Source organism: Pogoniulus pusillus, chromosome 1 (assembly GCF_015220805.1).
Source record: "Pogoniulus pusillus isolate bPogPus1 chromosome 1, bPogPus1.pri, whole genome shotgun sequence".
Lineage (NCBI taxonomy): Eukaryota > Metazoa > Chordata > Aves > Piciformes > Lybiidae > Pogoniulus > Pogoniulus pusillus.
The window spans coordinates 12,176,193-12,199,757 of NC_087264.1; the positions used below are offsets into that span (position 1 = coordinate 12,176,193).

At 38.4% G+C, this 23,565-nt stretch overlaps 1 protein-coding gene across 2 annotated transcripts in view; it reads right to left on the reverse strand.

Annotated features, from left to right (window-relative positions):
- PPP2R5C (protein phosphatase 2 regulatory subunit B'gamma) overlaps window positions 1-23,565 on the reverse strand; it is an 84,714-nt gene that overhangs the window by 25,611 nt on the left and 35,538 nt on the right. For both annotated transcript variants that reach the window (XM_064171730.1, XM_064171808.1), the window contains one exon: window positions 5,787-5,986. In XM_064171730.1, the coding sequence (XP_064027800.1) occupies window positions 5,787-5,986 (200 nt within the window). The remainder of the gene's footprint in view (window positions 1-5,786; window positions 5,987-23,565) is intronic.

Genomic DNA, 23,565 nt, shown 5'->3' on the forward strand with positions numbered 1-23,565 from the left:
GATTATGGATAAACCAATGCCAAAGTAGGTACATCGTGAGGCAGCTGTGATCATGGCTGTATCTGTTTTGCAGCAGGTATACCTCTGAAGGGATTGTGGCTGAAGAGTAAGTCTGCATTGGGGAAGGCACCGTTCTGTGGCTGTTGGATAAGTCCATGCTGCAGCAGGTATGCCCTGAGACATCAGTGGCTGTGCATGAGGCTATGGATAAGCCCAGGACAGAGCAGGTACATCCCTGAAGGAGTGTGGCTGTGAGAAAAGCCATGGTGGAATAAGTCTGTCTCTGAAGATGTTGTGGCCCATGGAGGTGGTCATGCCAGAACATGTGCATCTCAAAGCAACTGTGGCTGTGGACAAGTCTATTCTGCAGCAGGTACACCCCTGGAGAAGCTGTGTCTCATAGATAAAGCTCCACTTGAAGTACATCTCTAAGGAATTGTAGTCTGTGGACAAGTCAAGCTGGAGTGAGGGCAAGCAAGGGGAGGAGCTCATTGCAATGTTAAACTCTATAACCTGTCCCAAAGGATTCCTCTCCCAGAGGCAGAGATTTTAACGGCTGTATCTTTACATTGTTGTAACCCACAAACTCAGTTCCATTTTCTAGGAATTACTAGAGCAAGAACAGTCTGAACCAATGGAGGACAGCTTTACAAGAAGCAGTTAAGTGCAGCAGTGACCTGTCCTGAGCTGCCTTTGGTGCCCAGTAACTCCATGCAATACACCACCTCTTCTGTTTTGAGCAATCACTGTAACAGACAGAGCCAAGTTATGAACTAAAGAAACTCAAAAGATGACTTGCACTTATGGACACTTTGCAGACACTGTCCATAAACTAAAAGAATGATATCTGCATACCATATCAAAGGATGGGAAGGCAGCAGGGGATTATTTAATGAGGATGCATTGGGTATTGAGGACATTGATTAAGGTGTGAAGAATGTACTGAGTTGGGCTGGAATAGAGTGAATTTTCTTCATAGTAGCTAATAGGAGGCTGTGTTTTCGACTTGTGCTGGAAACAGTGTTGATAGTTCTGGGATATTTTCCTTATAACTAAGCTGTGCTTACACAATGTCATGGCCTTTTCCGCCTCTCACACCACACCACCAGCTGAGTAGGCTGGGGATGTACAAGAAATCAGGAGGGGGAACAGCTGATTCTAACTAACCCAAGGACATTCCATACCATCTGATGTCATACTCAGTATATAAAGATGCAGGAGGAAGGAGGTGCAAGGAACATATTTGAAGTGACAGTGTTTGACTTTCCAAGTAACATATGGTGGAGTCCTGCCTTCCTGGAGATGGACAAATACCTCCCTGCTGATGGGAAGAAGTGAATGAATTTCTTGTTTTGTGTGTCTTCTGCTTTACCAGATGTCTTTACCTTAACCCTTCTATCCTTCTGGTTCTCTCCCCCATCTCACCTGAAGGGGAGTGAGCAAGTGGCTCTGTGGAGCCTAGCTGCCTGCTGGGTTTAACCTGTCTAAACAGACAAAACAAGCTGCAAAGTCTGATTTCCTCTACAGTTTATTTCTCATAGAAGTACTATATAAACATAGCAGAACTCAGAACACATCCCCATCACAGCTCCCTCCCTGTTTTTACTAAATGTGAGTCTTTACAAAGACTGGGCTAGTTTGCCAAAATTCGCTACGCTGTTGGCACTGATGAAATTTGTCTCCAAAGGATCTAAGAAAATTAAACAACCTGCAATTTTACCACTTCAAAGATGTTTACTGTGATAGCAGTTATGCACCCTGTTTTTCTGGTGACCCATTTTGTTTAACACTGCATAATATTTCCAAGCAAGTAAGCATAAGAGATTATTAAACATTTTCTCCTCCCTTCTGGTGAGCGGCCTACAGGAAACCTGGCATGAACATCTCTGAATGAGAAGCTATAAAATCTCTAGGCCTGTGCCTTCTATATTCGTGTGAATAAAGACATCCTAGTAGCTACACAGAGTCACAAATAGTCCACTTCTGTTCACAGTACAATGTCTTACTCCAGATCAAAGATCAGAGTAAAAAAGACAACCAAAAAATCCCCAAACAAAAAAAAAACCACCCTGCAAAACCCCCAAGCAAAAAAAAACCAAACCAACCAACCAAAAAAACAACTTCCCATGGGTATAACTAAGTATGTAATTTCATTTCTATAATGCATGAAAAGCTGCTATGAAAACTTCTTCAGTTGCTGAATAAAATTAGACCTGTTCCTAAAAATTATCAATCTACAAGTACAACACCACCAAGAAAATTACTCTAAGACCTACAAAAACAATTAAGCCATACTTATATGTACTTTTGATCTATTTATTTCTCAGAGCACTGCGAAACACTACAACCCTGGACCTCCACAGTTAGTAGTGCTTTAGCCTCATCTTAATACCCTCTGGCTGGCTAACTGGGGAAGAGAATATAGAAACAGCCAGGGTTGGAAGGGACCATAAGGATCATCCAGTTCCAACCCCCCTGCCATGGGCAGGGACATTCTACCTGAGATCAGGCTGGCCAGAGCCTCAGCCAGCCTGGCCTTAAACACCTCCAGGGATGGGGCCTCAACCACCTCCCTGGGCAACCTATTCCAGGGTCTCATCACTCTCATGCTGAACAACTTCCTCCTCACATCCAGTCTGACCCTACCCACCTCTAGCTTTGCTCCATTCCCCCTAGTCCAATCACTACCTGATATCCTAAAAAGTCCCTCCCCAGCTTTTTCAGTCTGTCCTCCATAGGAGAGGTGCTCCAGCCCTCTGATCATCCTTATGGCCCCTCTCTGGACATGCTCCAGCATGTTCCCATCTCTCTTGTAATAGAGGCTCTGGAACTGGATGCAGTACTGCAGGTGGAGTCTCGGCAAAGCAGAATATTCATAGGGATGTTCACTTTCACAGTTAAAACAGGTACAATAAGATATTGCCCAACTTTCCCTGAGGTGGAAAGTGGCATGAATTTGGGCCTGTATCCTACATAGTTAGCAATTCTCAAGAAGTTCTACTAAATGAATACCCTCTCTGTGCTTCTGATAAACTAGTGCACAACAGGACAGTCTCATAAAGCCTGGTTTTCTTCAAAAGTCAGCTTAAAAAAAACCAACCAAATACACCAGTATATATTATTTTCTAAGTAAGAATCTGTAACAGATGCTTTCAATAAAGAAAACCTTAAATTTATTATTTACAAGACTTATTCAGACATTTGACTGTCACACGGTTTTGAGAACCGCTAAGGTCCTGCAACCTTTATTATACCTGAGAAATGGAACTTGCTATACAAGCATTAAAACATTTTACATTTTTGAGCAAGTATGTCATAGGAAAATAATTTGAAGAACATATCAGCTGGTGCTAAAGAACAAAAGGAAGAAACACTTGCATTCACTCTGCAGAAGAACACTAACTCTGTTTTAGAAATTAATTTCATCTCCTTTCAAAGAAGACTTATGCTTAACATTGAATAACTTAACTAAGCTACTAGATGAATAGATTGTTTAAAGACAAGACCTTACTTGAACTTAGCAGAGGACATTGGAAGTGTGAAAAGAATGGTGAAGGTGGGAGTGGATGAACATGGCATGAGCACTACAATTGAAGAATAAAAACAACCACACAATAAGGCATATTATTCTCTTGTCAGAGAGAAAGATTTGAAGCAATTGAAAAGGAAGTGTATCATTATTAAACAGGTAACTTGTGCAATTCATTGCCCTAAGTGTTTGTCTTAATATGTTAACAAAGCCCCCCAAATTAGACCCATACATATACATACATGTATAGCTATATCTACATAAGAGTAACCTTCAAATTGTGAAGGTGAATAGAATGGCACAGTAAAGTCACAAATCTATGCTAGTTACCTACCAACTCCACAAACTTTCCAAACCAAGAACCATTCTCAAATCTGAATATTTCTTATTCATTCCCAGAAGAAATAGTCCTTTCAGTAAAATTATCAATATAATTCAGTGGTGGCAGCAGCACACCATTTATCAGTGTCTCTTGGAAGTATCCTGAAGTGCACAAAGACATTAGATTGTCCCCTTAGAATCTACACAGTCAACTCAAATTTGCTACTAGAACTTAGCAGAAGTACACCTACGTGTACCTGCACGAAAGAAGTTAGCAACAGTACTGCAGGAGGAATACAGTTGTCTCAAAACAGATCATCAGAAGAAAACTGTTCCACTAAAGCAGCCTAAAAAATTGCTATTTGAATTTAACCTCAAAGTACTAGTCCATATGCCTTTGCTGACAAGTGTCTACCGCAGCGCTATAGAAGTCACATGCAAGAAAATCCCACAGCCTTTAGAATCATGCACATAAAAAGCATTTTAAATTCATTTGAACTGTCAAACAGATGCTGTGCGCTCACAGCAAAATGCTGGCACTTCAGACAGTGGCCAAATTCTACACTATGATTTATTTTTTAAAAGTGCAGATTTTATTCCCATTAGCTGCATGTAAAAGCAAGTAAAACATATATTCTCTTCAGCCAAATGTACTTCTGCCACAACTGTGTGACAGATAATGCAGCCACACAAGGCAAATGTTATGGGCAGTTAAGACCTCTCACACTGAGCAATGTCTGACAAGTACTCAAGAGCTATCCAAAGCAATACCAGAGATATAAATAAGCTATGAAGACATGGGAAAAGCCATGATCCCACATCTCATCAACAATCCTCAATGCTATCTATACATGTTTGATGTCTTGAGTTACACATAATCCTCATATACTCTGAAGTTCCCATTAAATTCTTTATCAGTAAATATTGATGGCTGATTTAGATAACAAGCAATCTTCAGAATAAGCAACCATCTTTCATACTACACATCCTTAGAATCTTTTGAAGAAGTCTCAGTCTCCAAGTTGTGGAAGGGCCACAAAATTTTACTAAGTAAATATTTATGTTAAAAACACACTGTTTTCTCATCTCCATGAAAATTCATTCCAAGCTAAAAAGTCTCAGAAAAAAAAACAGCACATCACACACGGTCAACAGTTTTTTGTAGACTAAGTAGGCAGGAATTTCAAAAGATGCTTTTGTTCTCAGTGCATTGCAGACATCTACAGACCTCAAACCAACTGTTACTCCAGGCAGCTGGGGTTTAGTCACCACAATAAAAGCTGAAAAGACTGCTGTAGTTTCACAGCCTCCTCCTCTAGACAGGACTTAAGCACAACAGAAAAACAAACTAGGTCTAAGATGGCTAAGACTTGGGTAGTGAGAAAGGAGAAACAATGCAGGGCTGAATGGCTCTCATAGATTCTTCCAGCAGAAACCTCCTCTGCCAAAGTTTGACTCTCATTCTCACCCCTGGATACATAATAAATGGATTGGTGGTAGTGCATTACCTAAGATTAAGTGCTAAATCCACACAGGTGATTTTAACTATTTTGCTAAACCTCTTTTAGATTTTCAGTTTTGTATTCAATGTTTTTTTAACAGTTAGATGGACTTAACTTTCCTCCCTAGTTTTAAACACAGATATTAAAAAAAAAATCTGGAGGGAAAAAACTTCTTATTAAACAAATTTAGTTTTTACCAACTTAAATCACAACTCTACTTCCACTTCATCTATGTGTCTAGTTTCTGCCTTATGAAATGAAGAATCAATTTCAACAATGGGATTTGAAAGCACTGCTATATTACCATTTTGCAGACATGCAAATAGAATTGATCTTTTTAAAAGAATTCAGTAAGATTTCTTAACTTGGTACACCTGAAGAAACAACTGGGAGTGAAAAATTGTCAAGACAGTTCTCACTGTTAAGCTACTTACCATATGTACTACTTCAGGGTAAATAGGTTCTGTAATCACATTGCGATTGTGTGTGATATATTCTACCATTTCACTTAAAGCTGCTCGTTTTACTTCCTTCCACTTTAGGTCACTTAGTGGATCAGAAACAAAGTCAAAAAGTACACAACATTGTCGTAACTTCTGGATAAAAAGCTTTTCTTGATCAGCAGGAGGAACATCTGCAAAGTAAAAATAAGTGGTTATAAAACACACTGTAGTGGACTTCACTTTTCTCCCCATTTTCATTTCCCAGATACAGGGCGTAGCAAATTCATAAACAACTTTCAGGAATATAAAGGAACTGCAGTAAACCACACTAGACTGGACAGGATTTAACAAAATTGCAACAGTGATGCATACTTGCCTTTGCCAGAAATAGATACTGCATGGGAAAAAAAAAGCCTTGAAAAAAATGCCTCAAGGAACTCCCCAGAGAGCTGAGTATGTGTAAAGAATATCATGCCCCATCTACAGAAATACTCTGGGTTTAATATTAGAGACTAATGAGTGGATCTTTGCTTTCAGCATTAGATTTAAGGCAGAGCCATCTTTGTAAGCTGCCACTTTACAAAGTCCATTTTTATACTAAGAGCTTCCTAAGACAGAACTGGCTGCAGTAATGAAACCCAGGCATAGAATAGCTATACAAGATCATTTAAAACTTCATTCACACAAGAAATATCTAAAGAAACTATTTAGTCATTTTGTAACACTATTTTGAATGTTTCTTTCACGTGTACGAGTTAGACTTTCACCCACCTATGTCAGCCCTTGCAGGAGTCTGTCTGGTCAACTATGGCCAGCATGGCAAATGGAAACATTGGCCATACAGTTCACCAACATGAATATACAATATGAAAAAATAACAGTACATTTAAAATCAAATAAATATCTCATTGCATATTTATTCATTGTTTAATCACTCAGATGCAGCTGATAAAAAAACTTCTGATTGCTCTCTTTTGTGATACCTATTAAAAATATTTCAGAAGCCTCAAATATCCTGAGACCAGACTTCATCTTCAGTAATAAAGTAAGACAAGAAACAAGACAGACAGAATATGTGCCCCTTTTGGTTGCAGTCTTTAATTCGCTATCTGTATCACTGCTATACAACCTTTTCAGACAAAGATTGCCTTGCCTTATACAGTCTTTGTGTAGGGTTATTTTTGTTTGACCAGGGTACCAATGTATTAAAAGTTTTAGAATGTTTACCCCCCTGTGCTTTACACCTTAATCCTCCCTCTGATCCTCCACAACTATTTAGTGCTTGCAGGTAAGGTGACATTAGGCTGCACCGCTCAAACTTCAAACACACAATTAATAAGTCAGCATTACTTTTGCCATCAGCAGGTTCCAGAGTAAGGAATCTTCACAAAATTAAAAGCATGCTCACAACAACATAAACCCACCAACTGTAATTTGAAACCAATGTGAACCTAAATTACCAAGCCCAAATACAGTTTAGGTTACTGTTAAGAAATAACTAACACTAAACTACTGTTTATAAACATTCTTATGTTGACCAATTACAATACCACCTATGGCTAACATCTCAACAGTTAGAGACAAACTTACCCTTTCAAAAATTCTACAGAGCTTCAGACTTGATCAGAAATTTCTGCATGTGCTTTGTTTTTCACTTAAGTAATCCCATGAGTAATTGACATGTGAAATTACACATAGCAAAAATTTCCAGGATCAGGACACTGGCTTTCAATACTCACAAAATATTCAAGTAACTGGCCAGAGGCAAAGCAAGCAGTACTGCACCCAGTGCTTTGAACAAATTTAAGCCACACATTCTCTATTTGAATACACATTTCTGTTTCTTTGGATTAAAAGCTATAGCAATGAAAAGTTTCTCCTGTATAAAGAGTATTTAACTGGGTAATTTGCATACTGAAAGCCAGACAAATTTATGATCTGCATGTAACAAGTTATGGATGGACAAAATAGGTCAAGCTGAAGCATAACAACATAATTCCAGTTTGGCATACTGTGCTGTGAATGGATACTTCACAAATCCAAAGGCTAAATAGAGACTATAATCATACAAGTAATAGACAGCGATTTACAGTACATTAACCTGGAAGGAGAGGAAGCATTTAAACCCATAATTAGTACTAATCTTGAAAGTTAAAGACTGACAACTAGGAGGGTCAAGAAACACTCTCAACATGGCAAGCTACCATTTACTTGGAAGCAGCTTAAGTAATTTAAGTCATCCTTGTTATTCCAGAGGAGATGTTCTTTATACAAACTGAGAATCCCACATATTGGAACCCCACAAGTGGATCCAGACTAAGGAACACTCCATCTTGTTTGGTTGGGGTTTCCCCCCCCTCCTTTAGAAGTGGACATTTTAAATGCCAGGGATTATCTGGTTATGTTCTTCCACTTAACTGCATGGTGACTGCCACACTACCCTTCCACTTCTATTAAGCAATAATCCCTGACTTCTAATTGCTAAAGTTAACTGACATATTTGAGGAAAGACATTAAGTGAAAGTTCCTGTCACTGAGGAACTCTGGTGCTCAGATGCTCAATAGCCATGGGAAAGCCATGGTACTCAGAAGCTACTCCTTACACTTACACCAAAACTGACATTTGGAGGTATTCAGAGCAGTGATCGTTTTTTGCACTTGTGTGTTTGGGGTTTTTTTTGGCTTGTATTTTTATAACTTTTAAACAAACCAAGCAAACAAAAGCCAAACACCACAGAACAAAGCAAACACTAACCCCCAAACCAAAATATTTTACAGCCAACACTCCCTTCCATTCGCTAGGCACTATCTACATGATTCCACAGATTTATTTCTAAACAGTAGCACTAATATAATCTTAAGACTCTTTATTCAAGCTGAACACTTATTCCTATCAGTAATCACACTTTTGAGTACTATTTCTAGTTTTGAAGTGGAACACAGTATCAGTACCACAGTATCATCAGGGTTGGAAGAGACCTCACAGATCATCAAGTCCAACCCTTTACCACAGAGCTCAAGGCTAGACCATGGCACCAAGTGCCACGTCCAATCTTGCCTTGAACAGCTCCAGGGACGGCGACTCCACTACCTCCCCGGGCAGCCCATTCCAGTGTCCAATGACTCTCTCAGTGAAGAACTTTCTCCTCACCTTGAGCCTAAATTTCCCCTGGCGCAGCCTGAGGCTGTGTCCTCTCGTTCTGGTGCTGGCCACCTGAGAGAAGAGAGCAACCTCCTCCTGGCCACAACCTCCCCTCAGGTAGTTGTAGACAGAACAGGAGCATAGTTTCTGTAAACGAAGAATTTCAGTCACGTTGGAATTGGATGTCCAGCAAATTCTGTGCTAGTTTGAAGCAGGCTAGAATACTTTGGTGAGAAGAACTAGATTACAGGCTGTGAAAGGAAAACAATGGTGATGTCTACTTCCCTCATAGGCCTGCTGAGAAGTATAGGAACAAGAAATAAAAACATAGATAACCACTCTCACTTGGGCTGCTGGCTGAGCTGCATCTTACTCTCTAATCTCACCCTCCACTTTGGACTAATCCACTTTGCTTCCTAACCCCCTGGCCAAACCTCCACTCTTCCTAGGGACTGGGGTAAGGTTGAGAGGGGCAGGAGGAAGGTGGAAGGGTGGTTGAGAGCCCCTCCTGGGGACTCAGGTTTCTGGGAGGGGAGTTGTGTTTCTGTATTACCTTTTACCTTGTATATTTCTGTATATAACTGTATATATTGTAAATATCTGCTTGTATATTGTGCTAGCTGTAAACAGTAAGCTTCATTCATATTTCCAGAGCTGGCTGAGTCTAGTCTGGGTGACTTCTAAAGTGGGGGAGGTGGAGGGGGGGAAACACCCAAACCATCACAAACTGTGACATGGATTTACAGACATATTGTAATGGCTATTCTAAATCTGTATTATTCAGGCTACTGTCCTTTCTGTAATGTATAAAGTAGCACAAGAAGATAGGTACTATGACAAGAAGTCGTCCCTGAGCCTGAAGGAATCAGCTTTTTGCCTTCTTCATTTTTTTTTGTAGTTTCTTTCCCTGTAATCCCAGTATAACTATCAGATCTACTTACACCAACAACCAAGAGAGATGCAAGCTCTACCCCAAATAGTACTGACACAGAAATAGCCATACAGTTTCAAATCTTCAACGTCCTCTCCAACTGTGGCCTTGCCAAATAAACTAGCTGAAGGGTTTCTTTCCACGGTATAACTGACACCAGTTTCACTTTTACTATCAGACTCCTGTACTACCTCACCCTGTGAAAGGCAGCAGTTTCAGCTCACATCTCAGTTTGAAACAGTTGGAGAAACCTCAGGTACTCAGCTACTGACTGCTTTAGTAGAACATATATGATTAGTTGTAAAAGCTGAAATATAAACAGATGAAAACATATTCTTTGGAAGCATCCTGCATGTCTTCAGGCATTTTTACTGCCAGTTAGAGATCAATGAGCTTCCTGCAAACCAACTGTTCACACTGATACCTGTCCTCCCTTGCTTCTCAGCCAATGTGCAACATCATTCTCCACCCAACAGCTACCCACAGGCCACAGCACCTTCAGAAACCACCATTTTCAATGTATAGGATAACTAAAACATAGTTATCAAATGAAGATTTTTTTCTGTCTTAATATTAAAACAATTTTAGCCTGATTTACAAAAATTAGAGAAAGTAAAAAGAAACCAGAAAACACTCAAATTCAGTTTTTAAGTGCCTGAACATATGTTTGCTACTGTATGATACATGAATATTTTTGTACTGTAACACTGAAGAACTTGCTGTTCTCTGGATAACATTTTAAAATGTTCCTTCAAATCTTCAAGTCAGATTTTTAGGTTTTATTCTAACTGTGTCATCACTGGACACTGTCTCAAGTTGTGTCAGGGGAGGTATAGGCTGGATATTAGGAAGAAGTTCTTCACAAAGAGAGTGATTTCCCATTGGAATGGGCTGCCCAGGGAAGTGGTGGAGGCACCGTCCCTGGGGGTCTTCAAGAAAAGCCTGGATGAGGCACTTAGTGCCATGGTCTAGTTGACTGGATAGGGCTGGGTGCTAGGTTGGACTGGATGATCTTGGAGGTCTCTTCCAACCTGGTTGACTCTATGATTCTATGATAATTGATCCATCCTCTTTATTTCGTAATAGCACATTTTTCTGTGGAAACAGTGTAACTTAATAGCTGCTGAATAGAGGACAAAAGGCAAGGCAGGGAAAGTGGGTGACCCAGAGATGTCAAATAGATCAGCTGTTTCCTAGTACAGATTGGAACTGAAGCAAGGCTCTCTGTTTTTAGGTTGTGTCCTGACAGGAAAAACAGTTGATACAATTTCTACCATGAAATGCAATTTGTTATCAGTAAAACTTCCTGTTACATCATTCTGAAAACAGAAGAGACATGGTTAATAATTTGCAGAAAATACAGACCATAAAATTCAATTCAACTGTGTGAGCACTTTCTTGCTCAGTGGAAGCAGCACTTTTACTCAGTTGACAGCTCCACATTTAATTAAAATAAAAATTGCACTTTTTTTTTTTCTTTGAAACTACCCAAAGCTCATAGCTACCAATCAGACTATGTGAACAGATATCAGGAAAACAGTTCATCTCATTTCAAATGGGCAGCTAAATAATTTCATGTTGAAATGCACAGGGGTTTAAGTCCAAGAATACTAGTCCACCACACAGGAGGAGTAAAATTAAGGTCATAGGAAAAAAAATCTGGTAAATACATGTTTTGACAGATTATGCCCTTTCCCCCTCACTTTGTAGTCCCTTTGCCTTCATGTTTGGCAATTTCAGTATCTTGAGTGAGAGAAATGGAACTCTGCTTATTCTTTAAAAAAATACTGTCATGGTACTGTCAAGTGAAGTGTCTAAGGAAACACTGCAAATAGTTCACTCCTCTTGCTGAAGTACAACTACACAGTGCAAATTACAAAGCTTTGCTTTTAATGCTGCTTGCTTTTCCGGTGGCCATCAATTTGAAATAGACTTACACTTATTTCTGACCAACAGAAAGGGCCATGTTATCAATATACTTGATACATTCTGGCCAGCACCCTAGCTGACAGATAAATATTGGGTGTTTTCCCATGTAATTAAGAAAACATATCCCTTCAGTAAGTTTGCAGACACATGTCATAAGATGTCTCATCTACTTGCAAGCTGGAGTCACCTTTCAAGCTCAGACTCTTGCTCTACACCAGTGTCTTAAGGAAGCATGTGATTTTTAGTTCCCCTTTTTTTTTCCTATGACCTACTATCAGAATCCAAAGTAAGGAATAATTTTCTGGGCTATAGAACTTAATTTTTATGGCATTTCTATTTGGCAAACTCATTACAGTCATCACTGACCTTACTGAGTAATGATGACAATTAACACTGCTTAGAGATGACACACTCTGCGTTAACAGTATATTATCCTAACATATGGTGTTAGAAATAAGGAGGGAAGAAATCTTTCAATTCATGCATGGAGAAGTTTAATTAAAGCTTTTACTTCTAGCAGCCCTTGAAGATAAACTTGAAGAATACAAAAAAGTATTATACATAATATGCAATACATTCTATACAATAACTGGGACCCTTGGGAGTGGAAGTTTGGCTGCAGACAACTAAAAGCAGGTAAGATATAGTTGTATTTATACATGGGATTACAAAATACATTAACATACCAATCATATAATCAACCAGGTTGGAAGAGACCTCCAAGATCATCCAGTCCAACCTATCCCCCAGCCCTATCCAATGAACTAGACCATGGCACTAAGTGCCTCATCCAGTCGTTATAGTTTAAACATTATTGATCCTGCAGAAGCAATTGTTTGCCCAAAAAAAAAAACCCCACTTAAAACAAGAAAAAATACCACACTGACTGAAGCCAGAGGAACACTCATGGAAAAACAAGACTGCTTGTATTAAGACTCAAGAAAGCACGATATATAAACATTTTAAGTGGCACAGAAGAGGAAAAAGCTTCCTTTCTTTATTTCATCACTGATGATAAAGGGATGTATATATATGTGGTGTGAAGTGTTGCACAAGAATGCAAGCCTACTCCAGAAGAACTCAGCTGTAAGTCTGAAGTCCTTTTCCACTTGCCATATGTTGTACCTATAAACATTCCTGAGTAGCTCTCAACAATGTGGGATTTCTTCTTCTTAAATTACCTAACAGATTTCTCATCATCAACAGGACACTGAAGATCAGACAGACTTTCACTGTGCTCTACAACAACAAAGTCCATGATTCCCAAACAGCTCCTGATCAACAATTAAAACCACTTTACAGGTATTTAAAGCATCCATAAGGATTACAAGAGAACACTATTCCAACCATCTATCATCATAGTAAAGTTGTTCTAGGCCAGCAAGAAAGTGAGCTGAGAAAGATAGGTGGATGCACAAGGGAAGTTCTCAGTCTCAAGCAGTACTTGCACAGCAGACTGAAACTGCCAGAGCCTGAACCCTGCCTCCATCAACTGTCTTTGTGTCCCACCATGACACCCAGCAGCAGTCCAGGCATTCAAGAGAGGGAGGCAAAGTAGCAAGTAATTACAAGCTACACCCACTGCTTCGTTTTCACCAAACTGAGCTACTGTCAGAAATACCTTCTGGCTGCTCTTCAGATAACAGCAATTTATAATTGGAAACAATAGCTAAATTTAATTTCCCTGCATTTGAAGAAATGTCATTGTTATGAACTGTTGCTGTTTCAAATTTGGTAATGCATTTGAAAAAGACTAGCACCTAGAATATGAAACTACTTTCCCATATATTGATGTGTTTGTAACCAATGCTTAACCCTATATAGGATGTAGCACATTTTCTACCTAAAATTCAAAAGCAAGCTTTATTTTTAAGTAGTTCAAATTTCTGGACAGCAAACAAGTTCTGGTTAGTAGTCAATATTCAAATTTACTATTTCAATAAAACAACAATATCAATATATTGCTTCTATGCTGACCTGCAGTCTGGATCTAGCCAAAGGATAAAGGAATTTCATCTACGACAATTTGTATATGAAATTAGTCTTAATCATGATACAGAAGTGGAGAGGGGGGAGGAGCAAGATGTTGGGAATTTTTAAGCAGAATGGTACACAATATTTAAAGTTTTTGGTCTCTGTGTAAAGAAAATTGTTGTCTAAATTCTCAAATAAGCAGTTTTTCACTGCTTATGAGACTTTAACAGCAATATATTCTTGCATTTAATGGGACAAAAAAAAAAAAGCTATTACTATCATATCAAATGAGTTATTATCAAACTACTTAAACAGCAACAGCAAAAGAGGAAAAAAAAGTCACCAGCCAAAAGATCCACACTGAAAAAGTGTGTGAAAGGAATGAGAAGCACATGTTTCCTCAGTCTTGGAGCAAAGCTCAAAACAGGTGCTTCATAACACTAATCCCCTCTGAAAGCTGCAGTTGTTGGGGAATCCAGTGCTGAAGGCTGTTGCTTGTAGCAGCCACCTCCCAAATACAAGATTACATAGTGGTTATGAGGATGGAGACCAAAGTAATGTCATTTGACTACCACAGATTTAAGATGGGAGATTTTAGGGGCTAAACAGTAATGCAGTAAAAAGTCTGCTGTCATCTTATAGCAGTTCACATAATTTTCACATATTAAACAAGCTGAGGCACTGAAATTACTTCCAATAATGTGTTTGCCAGGTGTACACCATAAGTCTAATGATGATAGAAGCAGATCAACAGTGAATAATCTGTTCACCTAATTATCTGGCTTTTTAAAAAAGTGGACCAACACCACTCTGTACCTAAGCTTCTGCTTTACAAACAGTTTTATCAGAGGTCATCTATGTTCTTAGAAGTCAAATAATAATAAAAGAAAACCCTTGACAACAGCCTGGTAAAAACTATTTAAAAGAAATAAGGACTCCTAGATTATATTAAAATGTTTAAAAATAGAAGGTAAGAACCAAAGTGATAATTGTATAAAAGCTTTAAAGGTAATGTACCATAAAGAGTAAAATAAGAATGCTTATACATGGAATGACAAGTGAAACAAGCAGAAATGGGCTTGAGCTAATGAAATAAAAATTTCACCTGAAAATCAGGGATAAAAATGACAGGGAGAATAATCAAAAAGACAATGGAAGAAAAAAACTGTCTTAACGAAGGAAGAGAAAAACCAAACAGATAAGAGATTCTCAGTAGAGCTTTTTTTTGCTTAGATACAGTTAATGGGATAGTAATTTTTAAACACGAAGCACTTACTATTAATCTAAAAGAAAAATCCTCAATTTCCTAGCCATTACAGTGTACTTAAATCCATTCTTGCACCTTAAAAATATAATTATTACACAATATCTTCAACTGCATGTGAAAACTTTAAAACTGTTCAAAACAAAACAAAACCAAAACAACCAACAACCTAACAGTCTCTCTGAAAAATGAAGCACTACTGTGGAAAGACCAGACTTCAGTCACAATACAGAATATAATTCAATTGCGCAATGTAATTAATGAGATTTATATTAAGTAAACCAAAGAAACTTATGAACCACTGAATAAACACTTTCATTTTGGATATCTGGTCAAAGTAAGTATGGGTTAGTCAAGCCTAACCCACTGCTGAAAGTATGAGTGCCATTTCCTGTAACATACTAAAATGCTACACAACCACTTGTAGTTCTAGTCAGATATCAGTCTCAAATCTGAGGAATATGTCAATCAATGCTAACTGTCACTCATCTAGGATAAATACAAGTTAAGGAAAAATCAGAAGTCAAAATCTAAAATAACTTGGGTTACTTCCCCAGACTGTATCAGCCTGCTTCCTCCTCCCCTCACTCCCCTTGACACACACTATATCCTAGGGGCTGTGGCTGTGCTGTGTTGGATGCTTATGAATGACAGAATAGGTGAACTTAATGATGACATTTAATAGAAAGTCATAAAAATTCATTGAAGGATGCTGAGTCATGTGTTGGTTTAGAACGGAATGACATGGTAGATCAGAACGCATGAAGAAATAAAGCCCCTCAGTTTTCTACAGCCTAATTTAAGTGTTTCACATCCTGATGCAACCTAAATCAAATGTCCCGACATGTTAAGGTGCAACTACATACACATTTCAGCTTGCTTGTGCCGGCATTGATCTTTAAATTAACAAAAACTTCTATAATCTTTCTTTGATGAAAACACTGAATCAGCTTTCTACATTCTCCATTGTTTCTGAAATCCAAAATAGGATGGAGAATACTGTAAGTTTCTTGAAAAAAATCTATTCATACAAAGAGTTTTATTAGTGCAAGTAACACTGAGTTGAGATGCGACTAAGGTACTGAATAGCTGATCAACGATTAAAATCATCCCAGACCATCATGTGTCATTCAAACCTCATTTAATCATTACAGTATATATAAAAGTATCAGCAAATACCACCAAGACCTTTTCCTGATTTTACTGAGTGCAATTTCTTAATGAATTTTAATACACAGTAAGTCTCATCCCCTGCATGTGGGTCTGGTTGCTTGTGGTTTTTTTTTTCATTCAGAATTGTTCTTGTTTGGTGTTGGGGGCAGAGGGTGGTGTTCATATTCCCTCATTCTTTTACATAAGCAACACTTCATTAGTTTCACATACTTGTGAAATTTAGGCACTTTGTATGATGTGACAGGCAAACAAAATGGTCAATTGTGAAACCAACAATGTTTTCAGAAGAAGGAAAAAACCCCAACATTTTCAAGCTTGGTCAGTGACTTCCTTACCAGTCAATGTTGATCATGTCAAACGCTAACAACTGCTTCAAAACATAGAAAATCATGTTCTTTTGACACAGACATACTGAAAGAAAATTAACAATATAATCTACTTGCTTGTTTTCTCAAGAATGAAGTGCTTAATTTTCCATTTAACTCAAAATTCATTCCTGTACAATCCAATGTTGTTTTCCTATTATCTTTGTCTGAAAACATGTACACTTCCTTCAAACAGATGTCTTCAATCTCTCCTCAAACTAATCTTCAGTATTACAAAGAAATTCTATTAAGCATAGAAATTACACCTATTAGCAACACTGTCCATAACAGAGCATGTTGCTTAGCTGCCACAGAAGCTGATATTCTGCTGATGACTCGCAACAAATTTCCACTCCCTCCCACAGCAGAAAGAGTGTGTAATACATTTAAATCAGAGCTTCCAATGAATCTGTAAATTGACAGGGCACAAACAAGTTGCTTGGCTTTATTAGCTATCAAACTAACTCTGACCATTATTGCATCTCCAGAAGCCCCGGATATGTTTAGACATCTCAATCCCAGAACACTTTCCAAAATATCAATTATTAATAATTTTCTTTTTAAACAGAAGATTTAGATGTGCTATGAGAGCAATTTATTTCTATTTTTTCCATTTCAAAATAAGCTTCAGGATTCTTTATCCCTTCAATTACACTAAGGAATACTGAATGAGGTAAATTCCATTGTTAAGTATATCCTCAAAATTTTAGAGCTGTTATGTTTACTCTCAAAGGCTCCTAAGATCTTAATTTCTTAGTGAGACACAAACCACACAGAAGTGGTCAAAATAACTCTAACAGACACTCTTCCACAAAATGCATCAATTTTTGGATTTTAAGTTACTTTCTACAGAAGTTTGTACATGACTGGAGCAAAAGACACTAAGTTGTTTGTTTTTTTTTTAATATTAATAGGTGAAAAGAAAGATTCTAATCTTAAGACTAGTTACAATTTGTTTGGAAGCTATTTTTGAAGAAAACCTTATCACACTCAAAGGACAGACATTACACCCTTTCCTTAAAGTATTTATAGCATTTTGAGCACTGATCAACTTTATTCAAGCTTTCATTCCAACATGGCTTGAATGCACACAGGGTCATTGACATTACTGTACTGCTTTTGTATTTTTGTATTCAGTTCTAGAGGTTGTGTGACATCACACAGCTGGTAAATTTAATTAAAAAGAAAATCACAGAATCATAGAATCAACCAGGTTGGAAAAGATCTCCAAGATCATCCAGTCCAACCTAGCACCCAGCCCTATCCAGTCAACTAGACCATGGCACCGAGTGCCTCATCCAGGCTTTTCTTGAACACCTCCAGGGACAGTGACTCCACCACCTCCCTGGGCAGCCCATTCCAATGGCAAATCACTCTCTCTGTGATCCACCAGATCAATTTTACTTCATGTTTATATTTTACATTTCATATATTTTTTTTTGTAGCTTGTAAAGAAAATATTAATAAAATACAATCATTATCAGTAACAAGAGTAATTATAAAAATTGACATAAACCTGTTACTTCCACCACTGATGATCCAGAGTCAGCACACACCCCTAATTTTAACTGCATTTGAGAAAGAAAACCTAATTAGCAAGTTCTAGCAGAAATGGTACTGCATGATTTGTATGTGCATTAAGTGGAATTGATTAAAAGAAGTGCAGATGCAGCTTTAAAATATCACACACCCAGAGCAGCACTTAATTCAGTTTTGTCATTTGAAACAAGCACACAGGCAGGAATCAAGCACCGACACTGTTAGGCTGACAAGAGTGTACTTCCATTGGCACAGGGTGTTTATCTCTGGCACAAAGATTAGGATATAAAAGCCATCTCCACCAGAGGAACATCTTGTCTGTATATGATGCAAATATTCCTCTATCTATTAACTATTGCTGGTGTTCACTTAATCTGCAGAGTTTAAAATGTGGTTTCAACAGCTAACAGTATTTGATAGTGCATGGAGAGAATTAGCTGACTCTACAGAAGTTTAATTTTTAAAAGCTTTGGACATAAAGGGAAAGAAAATATTCCTCAGAAACATCTGACACAATTTTAATCTTAAAATGTGTATCATACCAAGAGTCACAAAACATTTGACTTTTGATGTATGAGTAACAATAGGGAAAATATGCATCTATGTTGAGAACATTTGGCTTCCTTGAAAGGCTGCACAAATTACATCATGAGTCAGTAAATGTAACTTAAAAATTCCAGCTGACTACCATCCTAGAATTCAATGGAATTTTCACCTCAACAAAAAGTCCCCTCCAGAGATGTTTTACAGTCATAACCGTAGCGATTTTAAGTGTAGTGCGCACATTTAACATCCTCATTGTTACCAGCAGTAGGATTTATACACAGAGTCTTCCTATGGGCAAAAGATCTACACAAAGAGAAAACCAACCTATTACAGAGAAAGAGGAACGATGGAGCACAAGAGGAAAAGCAATTAACAAGGTAAAGGTAAAATATATTCTGACACAGTGCTGCACAGTAAGCAAATAAGAGCTCACATTTTTAAGGTTTAAGGCTTGGACAGATTGACTCTAACGTGGATTGAGAATTGGCTGAAGGGGTTGGCCCAGAAAGTGGTAGTGAATGGTGCCACATCCAGTTGGCAGCCAGTCACTAGTGGTGTCCCCTAAGGATTAGTGCTGGGCTCAGTTGTGTTCAGTATCTTTACTGATGATCTGGACGAGAGGATTGAGTCCATCATCACTAAGTCTGCAGATGACACCAAGCTAGGAGCAGGTGTTGATCTGTTGTAGGGTAGGAGAGCCCTGCAGAGAGACCTTGTCAGGATGGATGGATGGATGGGCAGAGGACAATGGGATGAGATTTAACAAGGCCAAGTGCAAGGTTCTACATTTTGGCCACAACCCAAAGCAGTGCTACAGGCCGGGGACAGAGTGGCTGGAGAGCAGCCAGGCAGAAAGGGACCTGGGGTGCTGGTAGAGAGTAGGCTGAACATGAGCCAGTGCTGTGCCCAGGTGGTCAGGAGAGCCAATGGCATCCTGGCCTGGATCAGGAACAGTGTGGCCAGTAGGATGAGCGAGGTTATTCTTAACCTGTACTCAGCACTTGTCAGGCCACACCTTGAGGACTGTGTCCAGTTCTGGGCTTCTCAATTCAAGAGAGATGTTGAGGTGCTGGAACATGTTCAGAGAAGGGCAACAAAGCTGGTGAGGGGCCTGGAACACAAACCCTATGAGGAGAGGCTGCGGGAGCTGGGGCTGTTTAGCCTGGAGAAGAGGAGGCTCAGGGGTGACCTCATTGCTGTCTACAGCTACCTGAAGGGAGGCTGTAGCCAGGTGGGGGTTGGTCTCTTCTCCCAAGCAATCAGCAACAGAACAAGGGGATACAGTCTCAAGTTGTGCTGGGGGAGGTCTAGGCTGGATGTTAGGAGGAAGTTGTTGCCAGAGAGAGTGATTTGCCTTTGGAATGGGCTGCCCAGGGAGGTGGTGGAGTCGCTGTCCCTGGAGGTGTTCTAAAAAGACTGGATGAGGCACTTAGTGCCATAGTGTAGTTGATTGGATAGGGCTGGGTGACAGGCTGGACTGGATGATCGTGAAGGTCTCTTCCAACCTGGCTGATTATATTATTCTACTTAGGAAGTGTATCACCACATTAAATGCATCAGGAGTGATAACTAAATCACCTTCTTTAAGCCTGCTTTAGTCAAGTGTCAAAGCACTCCCCACCAGTTGCTTCTGTATATACCAAAAAAAAGAGCAAGCAACAGCAGACACACAGAGACTGGTGATGTGTTTGATATCATTTGATTAAAACCAAACAAACCCCCTAAAATCCAGTCAAATAATCTAGCAAAACCATGCAAGAGGCAATAAGAGCCATTTGTACCAGTTATCAGTCCTTCAACAATTCTGATGATTATCTAATCCTAAGTGATGAAATTCTTAAGTAAATATTTTACAGTAATATAGATACAAGGGTCTCAGGGTTCACTGAACTGCTGCTTGTTCTTAAGAGAGTACTTTCTCCTTTTGATGCAACACTTTCAGAAAGAAACAGTGCACAGACTTCAAAGCTAACAATTCTGTGGCTAATCAGTGGTTGAAGGAATGTTAAAGAACAGCACTAGTGGAAAACTTGCTATGAGGATCCTGGAAACTTTTGGCAAGATTGACTACCAAGTCCAGGTGTTAGACTGAGTTATCAATGGAGCTTGAGTGGCACAGCAGGAAGGCACAGCTATCAGCCCAAATACACAGCTGGTTCTCATTCTCACTACTTTCACATTATCAAGTTTAATTGGTTCACATATAGGAAAAAACAGGAAGAAAAAGCATTTATCTCCTTTAAATCTCAGTGGAGCCTTAGCCATTTGATCCAAACCCAACAACTATGACCCACAGGCAGAACAGAAGATCTGTGCTGGCTGTGCAAAATCCCATTTATTGGATTAGAAGGAATGAAAAAAAAAAGTTCAAGGTCTACTGTACCGGAATATTTCCACAGAAGTTAAAAAAAAACAAACCCAAACCCTCCAATCAATCAAACAAAAAAACAGACACAAAAAAAATCCAAACAACAACAAAAAAAACCCCATCACCAAAAACCACCAACTCCAAAACAAAACACCCCCTAAACCAACCACCACATACCATTTCAAACCCTGCAATTTTACAAGTAGCTGTACTTGTTAAATTCAGAATTCACTGAAAGAGAATTAGCACTATTTGTTACTATAGTGGAGCATCTCTGAAGATTATGATTACCTTTCTTACAAGAATGATTTTACCTCTCACAGCAAAGTCACTTTAAATGTTTGCTAAATGTGTTGAACAATTAAAAGAAAAATAATATTTAAATAAACATACATACTAAAACCAGTTAAATTCTTATGGGGAAATGTGAAGGTTAACATTAGCATTACAGAGAAGCACTAAAACAAGATTCATAAAAGCTGACTTCCTGAGACTCTTAGATACATTTTCATAACCAGGATAGGCCAGTTTCAGACTACAATAAAACATCAATACTCCCAGAAAGGCAAACTGAGCACATGAAAATTATGCTAGAAATTTATCAAGTTCTTGCAAAGTATTAGAAAGCTGCTAAATTACAATTATCTCTTGGTTTTTTTTACCAGAAGCATGTTGTTAAGGATTTGTGGTAGGAACTGCAGTGTTTAACATTTTCATCAACACCACAGAAGATGAATAGCAAGGTCACCATTTGTGAATGCTGTATTCATTGCCAGTTTAAACCTTGTTAAAAAGAGACACATGAAAATGTCACAATACTGAGCAAATGAATTCAATCTATTAGATCTTAACCCAAAGCTGATAAAATGTAAAGAATGTGGGTGAAATAGCTGACTCTGTACACTTGAGCTCTAGCTTATTCAGAAGATATTTTTAGAGCCATGGATTGTGTGTAAAAAACACATACTTGCCACATCTTTTTTCTCACTACTGCTGAGCTTCCAGCAGAATATTAAGAACTGAACAAAGCACTCTTAGTGTGCCAATACCTTTAATACTGCATGTAGTTCCAGTCACTCATCTTTAACTATGGCAAGAATAATTTAAAACATTCTAACACTAAAAATTGAGAATTCACTCAGAGGCACCACCAATAGGCATACTGGCACCAAACACACACACAAAAAAATCTGCTTTAGTACAGAAGGGAAAAGAAGGAGGAAAAGAAAAAGTTTACAATACTTCACTATGAATGAAAAAGAAGCACATGAAAATATTATATTAATTTTGAAGTGAGGGTAAGGCCAGACTTTTTTTTCTTGCTCTCATATGCAACAGAGAATGACAGAGAGTACACATTTTTTTACAGCCCCTTCTGGAATCTTTTTCTGGTGTTTAACCTCTTCTATAGGGATTTTTTTTCCAAGTATACAACTGCAATCTCCTATGTTGCTACTCACATTGGTCACTTCTCAATCACTTACAAGAGCCTGGCTCTGTCCTCTACACACTTCCATCAGTTAACTGAAGATAAGATCTCTTCTTAGACCTCTCTTCAGGTCTAACTAACCCAGTTCTTTCAGCCCCCTTTTGTACATCTGTAGATTAATGGCTACTGGTCTGTATGTTGAAATTGGTCTGTATTGAAGTGTGAGCTCTGGCCTCTGTTTCCCATTTAATTACAACATGGATTTTTTTTTTCCTTTTTAATCTTACAAACATCACCTGCAAAGCAAGAACCTTCCTGTTTTTTTTACAACTATGATTAGATAAAAGAATCTTCATGTAACTTTTTTTTTGAAGAAACACACATTGGCTTCTTTCCAAGATCAAAGTGCTAAGTTTTTCTCCTTTAATAAATAAATTGCACACTACAGGTTCAAACACATTATGAAGCTCGCCTAAACAGCTCACTCAAAAGTTATTCCTTATGGTTTACACATTGCAAAAGGGGCTTGATCTTTCATGGCCAAAATATAAAGTAAGTGGAAATGCAATAGTTAGATAGCACCTGGTTTCTTTATGAATTTGAAATAGTTCATGGTGAGCAGGTAATCTTTCAGCTCCAGACCCAAAGTAGCCCGAGCTCAGGGAATACAGACAGGTGCTTGATGTTAATATTTAATCCAACAGAACAATGACCTTACATCATGCTCTGACAAGGATGCAAATTTCTAAATACTCATTTACATCACAAAAACATTACCACTGACATTTTTTAGCCCTGCAGAAAAGGACTATGTGAAGATAAAATGTGAACTAACTTCCATGATCACTTACTCAAGATTAATTCATACAAGGAGCACATAGAAAGTACAGGAGAAGTTAACATCACGTGACAAAAGTCAAAGCATCTTTTGCCTAACATAAAGTAACTTAAAAAATAACAAGCTCTAATCAGTCAAAAAACTCTACTGCTCTGCAAAGCAGAGAAGAATGGGTAATGAGATACTGAAATCAGGTTGTACCCTACAGGAAACACCAGCTTGAGTTAACAGATCATCAGGGAATTCTGACTCTCCTCCCCACACAACTTTCA